The 20,351-nt window shown below is 41.1% G+C and overlaps 1 protein-coding gene across 1 annotated transcript in view; it reads right to left on the bottom strand.

The window, feature by feature from the left end:
- Positions 1–20,351, bottom strand: part of nkain2 (sodium/potassium transporting ATPase interacting 2) — a 73,566-nt gene that overhangs the window by 29,334 nt on the left and 23,881 nt on the right. The window contains exons 2-3 of the mRNA XM_070849582.1: positions 6,366–6,503; positions 5,234–5,314 (exon numbers count right to left, since the gene is read on the bottom strand). Coding sequence (XP_070705683.1) covers positions 5,234–5,314; positions 6,366–6,503 — 219 coding nt within the window. The remainder of the gene's footprint in view (positions 1–5,233; positions 5,315–6,365; positions 6,504–20,351) is intronic.

Here is a 20,351-nt window from a genome sequence, read left to right as displayed (position 1 = left end):
ATATTTGCAGTTCACCTGCTGAACATCAAAAAGTCTCTGAGGCGTGTTCTGTACATTTAAATCGACAGATTGTACATCAAGCGTGTCTGTCATCACGAAAGGAACTGAATGAATCTTTTCTCTTTGTCTGCAATATTTTCTTTAATACACCCTCGAATTGTGTGGAAAATGTAATTTAATTTATTTAGAAGCCCAGCCTCTAAGTATTCACTTACCTCCATGACAGTCTCATCAGCGTTCTAATAAACGTGCACTGCTGAGGCTGGGGATGCACATATCAGGTCTATTCATGGGTAAAACAGGGTGCTGCCACTGGAAATTAATCATAAATCAAAGCAAGGCCGATTCTCTGCTTCTTTCATAAACAGAAAGATGTCAGATCTCTGTAATGAAGAAAAATGGAGTCTGTCGCAATCACTTTGGTCCTGTGACCCCAAAGTAATGGCCTGAGTGTATAAAGTAATGTATTAAATTGGCACTCGGTTCTGGCCAATACACAAAGCCCTGCACTATGAATTGCTATTGACCATAAATAGAAGTGCCTCCTTGACAGGGAGACATTTCCTCAAGTCTTGACATTGAAAATGTAGAGGAAGAGAGTGAATGAAAAGGAGGCGAGAAGGTGAAGAGGGGCAAGACGGAAGAGGATCATGGGACAGCTTCACATGGCACTTTGCAAAACAACATGAAAAAGACTTGATTATAGGGTGAGCAGAGGGAGAGGAGGGATGAATTACGTGGAGATGAAGAGAGTGAGGTGCAGGAGGTGGGGGGGGGGGAGAAAGAGAGACCAAGAAAGAGGAGGCATCAGAAAGCGACAGAGGCAGATTAAGAGATTTTCGTTTACATTACAGCATTCTTGAAGCACCATCATTACCCTCGTCAAATACCATCGAGTTATTCCGATCCGGTTTGCTCCCTGAGTTGGATACATAAAAAAAGAGGCGAGGCTGAGCAGGAAAATGCGCCACTATGGTATCTACTATTCCTGCTCTTTGATTTCTATCCATTTTATCTATTCTATTGATGTCTTTTTGATCTTTTGTGACCCAAATCTGTTGCTGTCACCTCTTCAGGTATCTCTGCGGTCCATGATGCAGCGTTGATGTTGGCAACCAATTTTGATTTCGATGAAAATGTATTTTAGGTTTAGTCAAATTTTATTCATTTGATTATTTAGTTCTAATCATCAAATGATATTTCAGTCTAGTTTGTTTCTTTTTATGTATTTTTTTGTGTCTACTGAGAATTCTGAGGCTTGTCCCATCTTATATGTGTAGAGATAGAGTAGGTACTGGTGTCCTTTCACTAAAATACTGTTTGCTATCTGTGTTTATCTTGAGACCAGTAGCTAAAACATTGGAGAGTATTAACTTTTTATCTTATATTATATATTATACATTAGTAAACATCTGGAGAAAATTTTGTTGCACATTATTCACTCACTCTTAGCAACACTCTGTTAACATGAAAGCTCGCTGGCTGAGAGTACATATTACAACTCTACATCCACATGCACAGCTTCATATTATGCATAGCTTCACGTTTTCACTTCTCGCCTTATTTACACATTTACTTAGTTGCATGTAATTCAGCTGCATGTTTACCTCCTCTAACATTAGTCAACATTGCAGACAGAGACATAACCAGACTGATGTAAGATGCTGACTATTAGTGTAACCGATCAAGCAGCTAATCAACCTTTGAAGACGAGACATATTTAGGTGGCAGATTATACTATTTAACTAGTCAGAAACTTGATCGATTGTCCGATGTCCGATTCCGCGGATGAATGCAAATCGTTGTAGGTTAATTTATTATTTGGTCTGTTTTTCACATTATTGTTTAATTTCGTTTGGAGAAAAAATGTAAAATAAATATTTCTTGTTTTCAGAGGTCACTTACTTTTTAGTTTCTGTCTAATTTTTGTGTGAAAAAAAGTTGTTGAATATCTTTCTTCATCGGTTTTGTTGACGAAATCAACACAGCCATGATAAAAAGATGCATTTTGTTTCAGCAGGCTTTTTGTTCGACATCACGCAGTCCTCCCAACACAGCATAAACCTGGTTCCATCAACTGTTGGGGAGTTTCTTTGTTCTGATGTGATTGGCAATAATCACAGCCATACTTGTTTTACATGTGGTCCAGTGTAATAATAGCCCTGAGGTCAGTAAACAAGCCATGGAACGGTAGGTGATGGATTTGTATCTCATACAACAGCTGGTGAATCCGGGCAGGGGGGAGAGCCGCTCCCCTCCCCCCATAGTAACTAGGTCAAGGTTGATGTGCCCTTGAGCGAAGCGCACGCAAACTGTTCTGGTCATAAAAAACAAGCTGTTCAGCGTCTGGTTCCGAGTGTGCTTCTCTGATTGGTCAGAAGGTAATTGATAAAGGTGTCCCTAATTAACTGGCTGCCTCACCCTCGTTAGAAACCAGATGTGATGATTTCGGTCAGGAGCACGCAAGCTTTTTAATAAAGCGCTTGTTTCTAATATAATGAAGAGAAATATTAGACTCATATCATTTTATTATAGAATATAAATGATACATTTGGTGATATAATGAATTTATTCTACTTAATTAACCTTTGAACCATTATTATGGAGCTTTTCCAGATGTTTCTAACCTGCTCTCTAGCCTCCTAAAATGGCAGACAGGCTTGTATTTTCAGACAAAACTCAAACAGCAGTGGTTGGTGTAACTGTTAGAAACTAGGCCGCGGGGAAAGTGAGAGGTGTAAATATCATTAAAATAGGAGATCAATGAAGCTGCAGGTTTCTAGACAGAAGGTGGAGCGATTTGATACAACTGTTGACTCACTGTAAAACTTCTGGCCATAGTTTGGATGGCAACAAAACTTAACAAGGCTCACTGTGTGTGTGTGTGTGTGTGTGTGTGTGTGTGTGTGTGGAGAGAGCAGACTGACTGGGGATGAGTGATTGAACAATGAGTGAGTACCAACGGGGAATGCGAAAACTATCAGGAGAATATGCTGCAATTACACTTTGGTCCAAACTAACAATAATTATGATCGAAAAGATGGAAATACCAATGAAATGAGGATTAGGATTGATGATATGCTCTGCCACAAATGTAGTTTTTTTTTGCGATTTATTGAACTGGCAGCAGACATGTTACATAACTTCCCAACAGAATGAGCAATTTAGAGCAAATTGTGGTGAGAAAACTACTTTTTTCCCAAGGCCACACCACAGAGTGCAATCAGCCATAAACAGCACTCCCATCAACTGATTTCTTCTGTTTATGGAGGCACTGATTGGCCCTAATTAATTGTCTAATCTGTATTTAAAATCAACAGAATTTTAATGCAGAAAGGCTAAACTTTTTAACAGTGTGAAAACATTTAAACAACCTCAACCTCCATCTTATATCTATATGTGTGCACTAGCACTGCAAACATGCTTTCATCGTATATGTCATTACGAATCAGTTGGTGAGAATTATTCCCCATTCACAATGAGCCACTTAATGTGACTTGTGTGAATCAGACAGGTATTGGATAGCATAAATCACCTCAGGATGTTTTCACATTCTCACTAGATGCTAAAAAGGTGTAAATGGATCCGTCTATCCAAGCTGCATACCTGATCTTTACTCCTCTCAAGTGTAACTGTGTCGGTTAGCAGCCTGTGGAAGTACCCAGCGACAGGGTCTTGCCCCTGTGATTATGGCGGCTGAATTCACACACTGAATTTATGTGACCCCGTCCTGTCAGAAGAGACGGGGGAAAAAGCTGTTTCAGCTATTTCGGAGCTTGCGGTCAACGTAAGGGACCTCATTCCTCAGTCCTTTATCTTACAGGATTCTGTGTTTGCAGAGAGCATATCAAGAAGACAACAGTGTAGTCCGTGATCTGTTTAAACAAGTGAGTGCATGTAAGGACAAAAGTTTTGTCTCGCTCATTGTTCTGTCAGGGGACTCATCCATGGGTTTTCGTTATTTTATGGAGACTTCTTAGCAACACTAGGTGCCATTTTTTGACACCTGCCAAACAACTTCAAGTACATTACCACCCTCTGCCGGACTGCAGTAGGGAAAAACCCTGATTTGCATCTAGCATGAATGCAATAAATTTGTGATCTGGTTAAGGAAGATCCAAATTTGTGGCTAGATGTCCCATTAAAAGACCAAAATCAACATTATGTTGTATATTATGCTGTTTATTATGCTCTATACTTTCAGTCTTCTCTAACCTGCCTGCAGATTCCAACCCTAAACCTACTGGTTCATACTGAAGATGTAAACCTTAAACAATGGGTCAAAAAATATATATATATAACATATTTTTTCAAAAAAGCTAAAACAGCTACTGTAGTTTTTATGTTATTCAAACATGATTAGTCAATTTTGGGGGACTATTTTCAACTGCACATTAATACACACTGGACATGCTACTGAGTATTAATAAGCAAAAAATGTTCTGTCATTTTTCAGGCAAAGATGCCAAAGATTTGATGGGTTCACTTCCTAAAATGTGAAGATTTTATGCTTTTTTTTTCTCATATTTGATTAGATAGTTGGATAAATCAGGCGGTGTTAATTGCAATCCTACTAAGATGTCATTTTTAAATTGTCAACGACTTAGTCAAACTGAAAATGTAATATTACTTTCCTGTTTTCGATGATTCATCGGTCGTCAGGGTCATGGCCATTTAAGAATGTGGTTCTTCTCATGTTTTGTTTTGGAGAATCAGCCATTACTCATTGTTGTGTAACATATTCACCTCATATTCAGTCTATTTTTGGGGACTATTTTAAACTACAGATTAATACACATTGGCCATGCTAGAGACTATACATGGTAGCAGATTGGTTAATATGGGATAAACCGAAAATAAATGACAGTGCCTATATTCATGGCAACGTGGGAACAATGTGGCTCTTTGTGTTTTTTAGGTGGACGTCTATGGCACAGAGTTAGATATACAGTATTAGGATTTGGCTAAAAAGACAATACTTGTTAGTAGGATCAGTTCAGTTTGGTTTTTCTCATTTTATGGAATAAGTTCACTGCCTTTTTCTTGCATTTTAAGTTTGACACGGGACACTTGGAGTCGTAAAAAAGGGGCCTTAGAGATCCAAAAATCCCACATGCAACAATGATGTAATACTATAGCCTTACTGTTTGTGAGTAGTTGGTAACCTTGAACATGTACAATAGAAGACGTAACAAAGATGCAGGAATAATAATCCAAAGAAGTGTTTTCTTACTCTGGACAGTTCGCCAACCTCCAGGTAAAAACAGATGATGAAAACATTCCAGGTCATCCAGACAACCAGCCAGGCGGCGTACTGCAGAGAGAACGGAGAGATGAGGGAGAGTAAAGTGAGAGGAAGACATGACCTGACAGGCCTTTGTTGGGGAATTAAAAAACTATGTTCATGTCTAGCATTTGGAACGAGTGAGATGGGGAGAAAAGACAGAGGGAGGCTTCACTTTTGATGTTGTTGAGATGCAGAGACACAAAAACAACCAACCAATCACCTGAATCAAACCAGGCAGTGAGAGGAAATAGATAGCAGGACTGCGAGCGTGTATGTGTGTAAAAAGGAAGTTATGAGCAGGGAGGAATGAATTTATGAGCTCAGATCAAGCTTTCATTATCTGAATCTTCTCACTTAATTTTCTGTGTATGTGTGTGTGTGTGTGTGTGCATGTAAAGGTCTTTGGGAGGGGTTGGTGGGGTTTGTATGATGTGTGGGAGGACCATGTGGAGGCTTACAGCCGCTGTGGGAAAGTTTTCTGAAACATAAACGATTTTATCGACAGCTACCAGACACAGAACAAGAGAAGAAAATGATTCTACTTGGCAATCTATCCTTACACCCACTTCACATCATTGTTCTAACCTTTTATTTAATATATTCATGATATATCATCAAATTGACATTTCCTTTAATCCTGGATATACTGATAGGCATTTTTTTTAATAATGATGAAGGCGGGGGCATATTTCTTGTTACATACATACCGCTTTGATGTTTAACTGTGAATTCTCTATGTTTGAAGAGGATCTGTTTATAGTTAGCATTCTTCCGTACACACACACTGCAGTTAAAGATGTGATTATGGTGCAATTTTCCTGGATGATAGTGCTGCGAAGTCCTACAAATTACAAAGTAACTTCCAGCGAGACAGAAAAAAAAAACATTTAAAAACATTTAAACTGTCACTCCAATTCAACAAAAGCAACACATTTCAATATTATTCAGTCCTTGTTGTTTAATGCAAAGAGAGCTAAGTGTGAGCTAATGAGAGGCTGTTGTTAAATCTAGGGCAAAAATGTTTTCCCACTGAGTGAGAGTGTGTGTGTGTGTGTGTGTGTGTGTGTGTAAAACCCACCCCAGTGACATATCTCGGCCTGAACTGGATCGTTCCAAACAGGCCCAGGATGACGACGATGATGTGGAGGAAGTTGGTCAGGATGGGAGCCCACTGGTAGCCCAGGAAGTCTATCACCTGACGCTCCAACACACTGACCTGAGAGGTGGGCGGAGGAGGAGGAGCGGGAGGAAGAGGAGGAGATTAGTGACGAGAAACAACAACTCAACAACAGCAAGTCATGCGTTCTACAAAACATTTAACAGTCGTGGGCTGCCACAGAAAGAAAACACTCAGAGGAAGTAGGTGATATAAAAAAGTATTTACAGTCGGTGAATGTTATAAAGAGTAAAAGCTGATATGAACCTGCACGAACCCTGATGATGAAAGTCTGATTCAAAAACATCTCAGCATGTAAAACATTAAAATGATGTAGAGCTGAAATCAATCGACAAAAAATTTCATTGGCAACTCCTCTGATAACGGACACACTGTTATTTTTCAAGCAAAGATGCCAAACATCTCGGTGGTTTTACTTGCTTAAATGTGAGGATTTGCTGCTTTTCTCTCTCATGTTTGATTTTCTAACTAAATCTTTATTCTTTTGTTATTTTCTGACTTGGAAAAATGATTCATCAATTAATCAAGGAGATTACTCAATAATGAAAATTATAGGTTGTTAATTACAGCCTGACTAAGATGTCATTTTTAAATTGTCAACGGCTCCATTGTTGATCAAAATGAAAATTTTAGTAGTACTTCAATGTTTCCAGGACTTCAGGATCAAAGCCGATTAAACATTTGTTTCTTTTTGTGTTTTGTTATGGACCCAAATATGTTGTGTATCATATTCTCCTCATATTCAGTCTGTGTGGGATTTTCAGAAACTTGATTGTGATTAGAATTTAAATGATGATCGAGTCCACTCCTAAATGATGGATTCGCTAAAAGGTCTGCAGGGTTAAAGAGGATGTATTTACAATTAGCACTTTCATCATAATGAAGTAAACTGTAATCAGTTATCTATGCAATACTGGCTCCCAGCGCTGAGCGTGTGTGTGTGTGTGTGTAGGTTTATTATCATTCAGTCACTGGAGCCTCATGCTGAGATAGTTAATGAAGTCAGCACAGCGTACGATATGGCTCTGCTAAATATATTAACACACACACAGGGAGAGAGAGAGGGAGAGACATAAGGCTGAAGAGGAAGCAAGAGACAAAGGAGACGGAACATAAAGAAAAGAAAGAAAATAAGAAAGAAAAAGGAGGAAAAAAGACATAGAAACATATTCCATTATTAACTTCGTTTAGCCCCAAAAAGAGACAGACATTTACTGTTCTACACTATCAACTAGAAGTGTTTAAACACCAACAGCTTACATATCAAATAAGTGCTTTATTCTCTCTCTCTCTCTCTCTCTCTCTCTCACACACACACACACACACACACACACACTTCTGGATGGCTGAGTTTAGAGTGCCCCAATGTGACACCATATGGCAACACTACAGCCTTTCACAGCCAAATAGCAGGTATACACACACACACACACACAAAAAAAAACAGGGACAAACACATAAACTGTAACCTTGTATAAACCACACTTCTCTGACATTAGTTTTAACTATGCGAATGTTTATTGGATGTGAGTGTTACACGAAGAGGAAAAGTGTATGAATGAGTTTGTGGTGTGCTGACATATGTGCATCCAACCGTGTGTGTTTGTGTGTGCGTGTGTGTGTGTTTCCATGTCAGGGCAGGTCTGCTGTGCTTGCACTTGACAGCACCTGCTGTTATTGGACACAGTGGGCTCAGCTGGCACCACAATGTGAGTGTGTGTGTGAGTGTGTGTGTGCGTGTGTGTGCGTGAGACAGAGAGAGAGACATTGTGTTTTCTTTGTGTCCGTGCCTTTATGTTCAGGACAGGCTCCATCTCTCTGTCTCTGTGTCTTTGTGTATCGACTTCATTTTATTCTGTAAAAGTGTGTCCTCCTATTGACAATTACATAGTGCTGCAATTGTGCCTCTCTTACAAACACACACACACACACACACATAGAGAGGCCATTATAAGAAGTCAGAGGCCTCCCAGCCCATTACTGAGGCCCCTGGGGGCCCCTCTTTCATCACCAATAATATAAACAGTCTTCACTCCAGCTGGGACGCACACACTCCCCAAAAAACACACAATAAATCACACACAAACACAAGTGGTGGAGAGAAAATTTGATAGCAGGGATAAGATTTTTACACTATAGGCAACAACCATATTGATTTCTCTTGGTTATTAAAGCACACATCCTTAAGGGTCAGTGAACAAAGAAAAAAAACTGGTGTTCTAACTTGGGCTAATGTGGTGGCATATAAAGAGAGATATTCAAAACCAGACCATCTGTTCATTTGCACCACACTCGGCTTTTGATGTGAAATTCTCATTACATGGCTCAGCTGCAGAACAACTAACTTCAGCTGCGTCACTGCGTCACTCTTTGTAATTAAGTCACTGAGCTCTCCTGACAGACAAAAGACGAAGCATGCGCATACCCCCCACTGCCACAATCCCTGCAACCTTTGCATGTGTCAAACGACAGAAACTTCAGATAAGGTGTGAAGTTGCCTGGCCTTTCAACAACTGTGGCTCTGGGGAGGAGTGAGATGGAGGGCTGCAGACAGCACAGTCGCTAGCAGCAGCTATGTTAGCAGATATGGCAGTTTTGTGATATGTGCAGCTGATGAAAGCTTCAGCGCTTTACTGGTGGAGCTTCAAGCTGGATGGCCGGGTCCTTTGGGATCCGCTGCGACAGGCTTTGATGCCGCCGGCAGAGATGTTCATTTCAGTGCTGCTGTTTCGAGCACAAGGGCAGGGGCATGTTTGCGTTCAGCTGGTTAATATCAGTGTATACTGTAAACCCACCTGTGGACACAACACATTAGTCTTAATATGTGTTGATTCTGCAGAGACAGTTATTTAGAGTTGTTGAGAAGTATTGACTGAAGAGCTTTGTCCTCTGATAAAGCTGATATCGCTGCCCATAACTATCTATAGAGCTAAATAAATACTGGCACGTCTGCTATGAATATGTTTAATGTGCTTGTGAATGCATTGACTGTAGAGCACAGTAAGCATGTGTGTGCACAGGATGCTTCAGAAAACATAGAAAACAAGTTGATTTGCAGCCTTCTGTCAATCTGTCTTAAGTCTGCACAAAATCCCTCAGGGACCAAGAATGTTTATTCCACCTACTGTCTTGTTATCATAGTCTGACGCTCGATGCTGTCCATTCACACTGTATACAGTCTCCTCCCCATATAATGTGGCACCGACAATTCTGTGCTCCATTTAAAGAAAATATGAACAGACTGTAAAACGACAAAACAGCAATTATCTGCTTGATGCCATCGATTTTGACTCGGGCTGAATGACTAATCGCGTTTGTGCAAAAATCATGATTTGATAGAGTCTAATTTTATTATCCACAGAGCTGTGGTTTTACTCACAAAAGTGGATTACATAATAAAAGTTTTTTTAACAAGCTGCAGGAGGTGATGAAAAGTTTAGTCAGCAACAGTTTTTCACCAGCTATAAAGACAACTGACGGCAGCAAATCTACCCTGCTGTCGCGAATTAACGTTCTGTGGCCAAACAACAAGAACGAATCGGCTGTTGTCTGGTCAACGTGATCTTTAGTCTTATTCTCATTTTAATGTAAATGTTTGCAAAGTTTGTTTGCTGTAAATGACAGCTGGCAGACGTAGTTATCAAAATCTCCAGTTTAACTTTTTTTTTTTTTATTTTACCACCTCATGTCATGTTAAGCTATCACCTTAAAAATGAACCAGGGGCTCCAGGATTCAAGGCCTGGAAGCAGCTTCTCCTGTCAGTTGGTAGAGCTAACGTTAATATTAGCTTAAGCAGCTAACCAGCCGTAGCTACACCACTGATGTAATAGCTTAATAAATGTGAGCTGAATTGGTCAATTTTCTGTAGAATACCAGCTGAAATTGACTTTTTATAGTCGAGGAATGATCTCAAAAACAAGCAACTGCATTATTTCACATTTTATCTTCTGTTCATGTAGAAACACAATAGATTTGTGATTATAACTGTTTAAAATACAGCAGAGCTGGAGATACCCTCCAGGAAAATAATCAAAATTTAAATCATGTTACGGCTGTATGCGTTCCCTGTGCTGTTTGTCCCTTTTCCTCTCCTCTCTACAGCTCTGCACAGGTCTTCTACATTTGATTAGTCCTGAATCCCTGAATGAGGTGAAGCTGGTCCAGGAAGGGAAGTGGATGACGGCTTCAGGCTCCATTTTGCAGCTCCTGCTGCCTTTATGAGCTTTTTATCTATTCAACTGTTTTTATCTTTCAACTGTTTTGATCTTTCAACTGTTTTGTAGTTGATTTAATAAATCCTGGTGTTTGAGTCAAGTGTTGGGTCACTGATTTGTTTGTTTGCCCCATAGGGCCAACCAATGGTGGGGCGTAACAATCGAAATCACAATATTGGCCAGAAAATTACAATTCAACATTTTCCTAAGAATTTACAGCCCTAGTATATTTGGTGTAATTCAATGAACTTAAACTGGTCATGTTTTACCTGGAGTCTGTCTGTAAGTGTTTTTTTGGGGGAGATGAATGAATAAAAGTTGAAAATGAGCACGCACACATGAATGCACACAGATCACAGACATGCCACTGAAATGGTTGAGAAAGACACTCACACTTAAATACTTGGGGAATAGATTGAGGGTGATGAAAGGGACAGTAGCGAAAGGAGAAAGCAGAGAGAGAGAGAGAGTCTTCAGTGAGTTTGGGACAGATTTTGGTGTATTTGATAATGAATGATAGACTGATATCAAAGAATTATTATTTCTCCAGACAGGGAGACAGCTGCACTGTGTGACCATTATGAGACACTGCAGAGCGATAAAAGTGTCTTTAATCTTAAAGAGAAGACGAGAAGAGAGAACAGAAGAGGTCAGGGGAGAGGGGAGAGGGAATAAGACAGTGAGGGACACAGACACATCTGATGATAGGGCCTGAAGAGATGGAGGGGTGATTAAGATCCGACAGCTAGTGAAGTAAGAGGAAGAGATGAGAGAGAGGCAGTGGGTGAGAGAAAAAAAAAAAAAAAATCATCTTCCACTCCTCAATTCTACATCCTTACCTTCTTCCCTCTCCCGCCCACTATTTCGTCTCTCTGCTAATCTTCTCTCATCTTCTCATTTCCTCCCTACCTCTTCCCTCTTTCCCGTTCTCCTCATCGCTCCATGCCCTCTTTCCTCTCCTCTCCTCTCCTACATAATTAATATGCATTCATCTGTTACCAGATCTGATGTGTCATACAACAACAAATTACCTCATCCGCCTCCTCCCCCCTTCTCCCTCCGTCTCCTCCCTCCATTACTGCGCTACCTTCTCCACCTTCCGCCTTCTCTTCATGCGGCGTTTCCCTCTCCAGCTCTCCTTCCGTCCCCTCCCTGCATCCTCCACTCTGCAGGACCGCTATCTCCCTCTCTGGCCTCCTCCCTTCCTCAATCTCATCCTTCCCTCCCTCGTTCCCTGGGCGCTTTGGCTGAGAGTTTTCGCTTGGTTCTGTGACCTTTAAAAAACTGCTGATCAAATTTTGCTGCTCATCCCATTATAGACGAGAGAGAGAGAGAGAGAGAGAGAGAGAGAGGGAGGGAGGAGAGAGGGGGGAGAGAAAGGGGGAGGGATGGGGGAAGGAGATGAGGTCAGATGGGATAGAGAGTGAGAAGAAGCAGGAGAAAGAGTTGGTAGAGGAGGGGAGGTATTATGGAAAGTAGCAGGGATGGAGAGGATAGAAAGACAAGCAGAGGAAGAGAGAACATTTCCAGCACTTTAGGAGAGAATCACGACTGAGTAGCAGCCAACCAAAGACACAGAGAAGTAAATATATACCCCTTTTTCTAATCTTCCCAGCTTTCATACTGAAACTATAATTTTTTTCCATCTCTGTACTCATTGTAAACTTTATTCTCCTAATAAAACTCAGAAGCAATCTTGGTTTACTGTTAACTTAATTAAGGCTGCCTGCCTGCGCTGTATCCCACTGTGTACAGCAAAAAGCAATCTCCTATCGATTCGGTTCGCACAACGATCAATTCATCTCCATTGGAGGCTATTAGGGACCATTTGTGGCTACTTAGGGCTCGGAGAGAGAGGAGTGACGGCGGGGAAGATGGGACAAGCAAAGTGAGAGGGGAAAAGATAAAAGGATGCAGAAGGGAAAAAAAAGAGGAAGGGACAGCGAAGGAGTGGGAGCAAATGGAGAAGGAAAGAGAGAGAAGGAGAGGGGCAGAGATGGAAAGAGACAACGATGATCATAGGTGAAAATCTCTCCATTATATACCCAATTTCCCCACTCAGGCCTACTCATCGTCATCACGACTCTTGCGTCATATCTGTAAAAGCCATAATGCCCGTAGTCGCTCAGTAATAGAAAGACTTCACGCAACTGAGTTCCACTTGGGTTAACATCAGCAGATGGCCATTAGGCTGGTATACTTAAGGCTGTAGTGATGAACCTTACAATAGTGCTTTCATGGGAATAGGCACTGTTAACATACCTTTGACTCATACAGCTGATGTGTTACCTATGCAGGAGTCAGCTGAACTTTGCAGAGAGTTGTGTTAAGCTCCTCATTAGCCCCAACGTTCACCTTTCAAATTTCCTGATCTTATGGGCTTCGTAGGGAGGTGAAGGAGATTATCAAGATCCTCCAGGAGATATGGCCTCGTATTTAGCTCGGTGCTAGCGTTTCATCATGTGGCACTGCAGCTTTACATGAGGTGAGAGTGAGATCAACTAATATGCTTGTTTGAAAACTGATGTACCAATGTTTCTAGGCCTGAGCAAAAATCTGTCTCCATATCCATCAAAACAAACAAAAAAAAAATCAGGGATTCAACAGTACTTCCAGCCTTTGTGCTCAGCCAACCTAACAGGCTGCTGGCTGTAGCATTTTATTAAAGGACAGATATGAGATTTGTATTGATTTCCTCATCTAGCTTTCTACCAGAAACAGAATAAGGGTATTTCCTAAAATGTTCAAAGTAAGAAAGTTCCAATGTTTAGCAGTCCCTGACACACTGGTGATACAAGGCTGCAGTAGATCACAAGAATCTTAAACTTGATTTTGAATTTAATGGGAAGTCTAAACAGATCAGAGTTACATGAGACCTTTAAGAGGTCCTGGTCAAGAGCTTTGCAACTTGACAGCTAAGACAAAAAGGCTCTAACAAAAACAGAAATCTCCAACAAAGGTTCAACAGGAAACAAATAGGAAGACATCAAGCTCCACATGCTGGTCAAAATCGCCACCAAAAAGGTTTCAGAAACAACATTAGACTACTGGAGGACACTATGGGGATGCAATTGTCACTGTGGTTGGTTCTCTTTGGGCTACTGTACTTCCTTCCATTAGAAAGTACCAATGTTTCTACTGGTGACTGAGGCTTTGATGAACTCCTCTGGTGGTCTTGAACTGGAACTGGATTTCATCTATTAAATACATAAAAGAAAGGCTGGTACAAAGAGAATGAGACATCATATTGTATATTGCGATGTGATATGGGGAGTTCTTGCTGTGGTTACTTCGGTAAAGTTCTCAGTTTAGCTTCTGAATTCTCACAAAAACGAAAATAACACACTAATTATCAGAGCTGATTAGTTCGATAAGTCAAGAGTTGTATGGTTTGTTTAACAGTGATATTCATAAATTATGTGTCAGTCAAAATGAGTGAACAGTAGAAACCAAAAGCACTTTCATTCAAGACCAATGACTTTAGGCGGTTTCTCCACCAAATTATGTAATAACTATGATAATTAATGATAACGGTCTTCGCGTAGCTGGCAGGGATCAGTCATAATTACAGTACACTGTGTGAGTGGCCAATATCTGGTATGAAAAATATTGGCCCAACAAATCAGTGGAACCCAACACTTGTCAGGGCTCACAGATCCCTGTCCAGATTATACGCATTTGGTTCATCTGTTTTGCACTTTTGTTGGCCTGTCAGTCTTTTTTTTTATATATCTTGCTGCCATGGCTGTCAACAGATGGAGAGAGAGGATGGAGGCAGTGTTACCCAGTTAGCAACACCCTGTAAGTACCCTGATGTGTCATGTGGAACAACTGAGATGGATCAAGATGGCAGTGTGTTAATGAAAGCTGTGCTGTAGAGGAGCACTCGTAGGCTGTCATTATGGTCACTCATCTCTATACTACAGCTCTAGACAGGGTACTTAGAACTGTGATCAGCAGCTGCTGGCCCACAGGCAAAATCCAGCTTCTCGCCTAATTTGCAATAATAAGCCCCAGCACCTGAACAAATTCTAACGGCAATTTTGGTCCCACGTACGTCCAACGTACTTTAATGGAATGTCACTGGAAAGACAGACAGATAGACTTAATGTGAATCTTATTTCTGCCTCCTAACCAGAAATGCCACAGAGTGAATTAGCTGATACTGTGTCTGCTTCTCTTCTTCTGGTCCTTCTGTCGTTTTTACTCTGAGGCAGGAATGTCACTGACAAAGTGCTTCAGTGCAAGAATACATTCGGGTTCTCGCTCACTGGAAACACCTCGGTGCCACATGCTGAGGAGTTGTTTCAGCCCAGCAGTGAAGATGAAGATGTTTCAGGGTAGACAACGTGAGGTCACCTATTAGCTCAATGGGCTATGCCATGCTCGCACCATTGAGTTAAAGGATGACGGTGCCAGTGGTTTCACTTTACACTGACAAAACCTACTGTATGCTGATAACGTTTGCATTCCTACTACTTCACGGTACTTTGGATAAAAACCATTAAATAAATGATATTTCTTACGTATTGCTCGTCCTATCGTGGTTTGTTGAACACTGCTGGGTTTTGAAGGTCATCTAGATATCTGTATCTTTAATGGGTAATAAAGACAAACTAACAATTCAGTATAGAGTATTTTTGTGCTATTATTACTAATAGCACGTGATTCTCTCTGTCCGTTTCTCCTATCACAAGCACCATGGATCCATTTCACATCTCCTCATGAATTAAATACAGTGATTAATATTCCTATGAAAAATTTTCTTTATGTAAACGTGGCATTTAAATGTCAGAAACACCAGCTAATCAGTTTGGTATTTCAACAGATCTTCCCTCTCTGTCTGTGACTGTCCACCCCTCTGTCTCTATCTATTTCTGCCATTGCTCTTTTGTTTTCTGTCAGCTGGATGCCGCTCTCTCTTTGCCTGTAAACAATGACAAAATGTCTGGCTTGAAATCAGTTTCTGTAAAATTGTCATTTTAATTTTCTTTCTTTTTTTTTGTCTTCTTTTCTTTCTTAGACTGTCCAGAAGTTGCTTTTGATTGACAATGATTACATTTTCAGCCCACATAGCATTGATTGTGCACCATTTACAATTCAAGGTATCAGTCCTTTACCAACCTTTAACAAGGACTCACTGTGATGATAAGTTTGTATTCCACTTGTAAAGTGGTCTGTGTCTGTGTTCGTCACTCATTAAAGAAAAAAAGACAAAAAGGTCTGTCTCTCTTTTGTGGGTTCAGTGGTGGTGATGGCAAATGACCAGATTGTCAAAACTCACGACCAAGAGTCGTCCTGCATGCTCAGCAGCCAGATTAACTAGCTAAGTCATAGCAATTCCATTGGAATTAATTGATTCCTCCGCAACATGTTGCAGTGTCACATGCTACTACCAGCTGATAAACTGTGTGGCTGTTGGAATTAAAGCAATATATCGAACAATTTTTAGTGCCTGTCCAGACAGATTTTGGACCAATCACAGCACCGTCTGAACCAATACTGTCACTCGGAGCCAAAAAGTAAAAAAAATAGAACTTCATTTTGATACTTTCAATTTCAGTTTGACTTTAAAGCCCACTATATAGTATAAGGACCACGAATATAACACCTATTTCACCCAATCAAATTAGATCTGAGTATAACCTCAATCTGTGTGGCACAATTCATGGCCCCCATCCCAAAATACAGACAGAGGGAGAGTTATTTATAGCAGTGGCATCTGAATCGTGCACACACAATAATACACCCACATGCGTTCAAGTCTACACGCACTCAAATACACACAATTAAATACACGCAGAACAAGAGCCAGATAACACACACACACACACACACACACACACAAGGCTCGAGGACAATCTCTCTCTGCAGACTGTCAATCAGATATCATTAGACTGCCGCAAACAAGAACATCTGTGTGTGTTTTTGTGCAGAGTGTGTTTGTGTGTGTGTGTGTGTGTGTGTGTGTGTGTGTGTGCGCGCCCTAGGCTTATACTGAGCTGAATGTGTCATTATTAATAATTGCAGGTTGCAGCAGAAGCTGTTTATGGTTATTTACCATGATTGACCGACTGATTATGATTAATATGACGCAGATCATCATCCGAAGAAATGCACCGGTCTCTCTCTGTCTTTTTCTTCCTCTTCCCTTCCTTCTTTCTCTGTTTCTTTGTCTCCCTCGCCTGGTCGCCTCCCCCCTCCCTTTTTCTGCCTTATTAATCAAACTATGTAGTACCAAATTTAATGTCTTTGATGGAAAGCTTGTCCATCTGGTTGTCTTCCCGCTGCTGCCTTTGAAAGAATTCTCTTCCTCTGTCTGTCTGTCAGATTGCCTTTTTGTGTCTGATCCAGCCAGACCAAAGAAACGCTGACATTATCAGAGGAAAGCAGAATGAGTGAAATGCTTGGATTTGTCTAGATGTGTTTTATCTGCTCTGCCACTTTGATCTAAACTGGACCAAATTTGACGAGAGCACATAGGAGAGGAGAAGACAACGGAGGCTTGATGCGTCTCTAGTAGGTGAGCTTAACAACTTTTGTGCTTGCTTTGACGTCATCGGCAGCCAGCAAGCGAAAACAGCAGGATAATAGATGGGTAGGTGGACCTTTCACACCTATCTGCCTTCCTGAGCATGACGTCAGGAGGGTTTGAATAGACAGAAAGATGCAGAACTGGATAGTTTCCATGGACAGACTCTCAAACTATGTGCTGCCTAAATACAGCCGTGTGTTCAAAATGATATTCAACCTGTCTGACTCGGTCTGTCGTACCCACATGCTTTAAAGGAGCAATGTGTAAGGCCGTACCACCGCTCCAAACAAAACCTCAAATATATATAACCATTGCCTCATCTTATTTGTTTGTCATTTTACAACACATGGTCACACAACAAAATCAACTTTGCAGCCCCTTCATACTGCACACACATAAGGAACATCCCATGTACAGATTAGACCAACATCAAGTAGTTTTTTTCTAATTTTTACCTTGCAGAACACTAGCTGGTCTACTGCTGCCTCAGTCTGTAAGTTTCTTTGTGTTATTGTGTGACTCTGGCGTTTTAAAGGATTAGTTAAGATCTTAACTATTGATTTAAAACACCAAAGTCACAGCATGCAAGGTAAAATTACTATTTTTGTCAATGGAGTCTGGTGGCTTTGAACCAAGCAATGTAACAGCTGTTTCTAATTAAATAACAAGAATTCTACAGATCTATCTCTGCAGGGATCCTTTCTGTAATACTGTCAGACACTTCGAATAACAATCTAAGCCTGTCCGTGGCAAAAACAAACACTTTTAGTGGACGCACTTTGACGTGCAAGACTGCCCCAGAAGAGCCATTGTTGGCGTTTTGCAGCTACCACCTGAGGCGATCTACTGGACCAGTTCCAAAACTATTCATACCTTCGACTCATTTCAAACCCAAACTACGTAAAAATAGGTACAGGTTTAAAAATACCACAGCTATCCTTTAATATCAAGAGGTACGGTGGAGAGAGTGGACAGCTTGGTGTCCACATCCCCAAGGGCCTGACCTGGGCGCTGAATACTAACTCAGAGGTGAGAGAGGAAAGACAGAGACTGTTTCACCTCAGATGCTTGAGGAAATTCCAAGTATCCACACAAATATTGAGGAATTTCTACTCCTTCACCTTCCAGAGCATCCTTATGGAGCGGTGCTCTTCTCTACCTAAAGGATATTTACAACAGGCGCTGCAAGAATACAGCCAGGAGAATCATTTAGGACCCAAACTACCCAGATGATGTCTTTTTTCACTGCTGCAGTCAGGAAGAAGATACAGAGAAAAGATGGAGGAGTTCTAAGCTATAGTTTTGATACATTATTCAGATCTCCATGTGGGAGCTGTTAAGGGTTAAAGCTTGTTATGCCTCATGGTTTTCCATTCAAAGAATTTGCGGTGAATTGTATAGCTGCAGTTATTTCAAATAGATGTCAGGAGCTATACAATTTGTGCAGCTGTTTTTGTTCTTTAGCTTTTTCCTCTCCTGGCTCCTTCAAGGCTCCGGCCCTCTCTGCTTATTGCCTTTTCCCTCCTTCTTTATCTTCCAACCCTCCCAGTGGCTCCCCCTTTCTCTCTTCTCATTCTTTTTTCTTTCCTTTATCAAAAACCTCTCTCCTCTGTCTTGCTTTTTGTCTTTCCGTACCCTTCTCTTCTTTCACTCTTCTTCCTTTTAGTCTTGTCTTGCTTCTCCCTTCCTCCTCGATCGTTTCCTTCTCTCCTCTTCCTTTTCTATTTCTATCACCTCTTTCCCTCTTGCCTCCGCTTCCATTATCTTTCCTTCCTCTTCTTTTTACTCTCACCCTGCGCCTCCGTCCTTTCCTCACTCTCTTTATCGGTTTGTGTGCTACTGTTCACCACACACACACACACACACACTCACACACACACACCAGCATCAGTTTGTAAATGAATTATCAGCCCACCAGTGGTTTTCTGTTCGTACTCTCTTATATCTTAATGGCCAATCTATGCAGGCAGTGCTTTTATGAGGATAAAATGTGTATGCATGTGTATGTGTGTGTGTAAGTCTGTCTGTGTGTGTGTGAGTGTGTGCGTGTGTGTGTGTGTGTGTTGGTTAGAACGAGGGGGGTTCAACTGCTGCATGATAAATAGGATGTATTAGGAGGCACCTCTATCGTACCCACGGGCTCTTGTGTTTGTGTGTGTGTGTGTGTGTGTGTGTGTGTGTGTGTGTTCATGTCTGCATGTTTAATGTGTGCGGTTCATTGTATGAGCCTGTTTCTGTCCGATTTTTTACGTGTGCATGAACGATGTAATGGTAGTGCATGTGGTGTGTGTTTAGTGTATTTGGTATTTTAAGTGTGTGCTTGTGTGTGTGTGTGTGTGTGTGTGTCTGCGTGTGAGGAGTAGCAGGATATGTAGAGTGGAAATGACACCAGACAAACCCACAGATGGACGCCCAGCGGGCTAAGAAACATTAAGGCTGCACAAACACATAAACACACAAACACACACACATTACACACACGCACAGACACACACGCATTAGTAAGTAGATGTTGGCCTCTTCCTCCCTCAGAATAACCTCATGGGAGCCGAATGAAATCAACCACATCATTGGTGGTTGTGGTGTCTACACGTGTTTATACACACTTATACAAGAAAGGTGTGTGCGCTGCATAACATTTGATAAAAACGATTAATTTGAGGACAATAAATAAAACGAAACTTGAGAGGGTGTGATTCACATGTTAGTTTATTGTATGTGAGAAGTGACAGCATGAAAACAGCCAGGTAGACTTTCTGAACACAAGCTGTTCCCCAAAATGTTCCAGCTCCTCCAGTAAGTCAAGAGACAATAGCATCAGTGTGGTTTATTGTGTTTGGGTCGAGGGCCAAGACTAAATTAACTTTGTGTCTCAGGCTGAATGGGAGACATGAAAAGAACCTGTGGTGTCCCGGCTGACAATGAACTGCTGGCCAACTTTGTCACCTTATTTAAATGAGCTTCATTGTGCCTCACAGCGCTCATAGCATCAATGGGCGCCGGCCGCTTTATTCCCTCCTGCTTACTGTTATGAAGCAGAAAATGTGGCCATATTTCCATAATATTACTCTGGGTGCTATCACTGAAACGGCACTGCTGATCACCCATTCATTGTCAGTGGAGCACATCCAGCCACC

Source organism: Pempheris klunzingeri, chromosome 18, assembly GCF_042242105.1.
Source record: "Pempheris klunzingeri isolate RE-2024b chromosome 18, fPemKlu1.hap1, whole genome shotgun sequence".
Taxonomy (NCBI): Eukaryota; Metazoa; Chordata; class Actinopteri; order Acropomatiformes; family Pempheridae; genus Pempheris; species Pempheris klunzingeri.
Note: the sequence above shows the minus strand (reverse complement) of the source record. Positions and strands in the feature narration are given on the sequence as shown.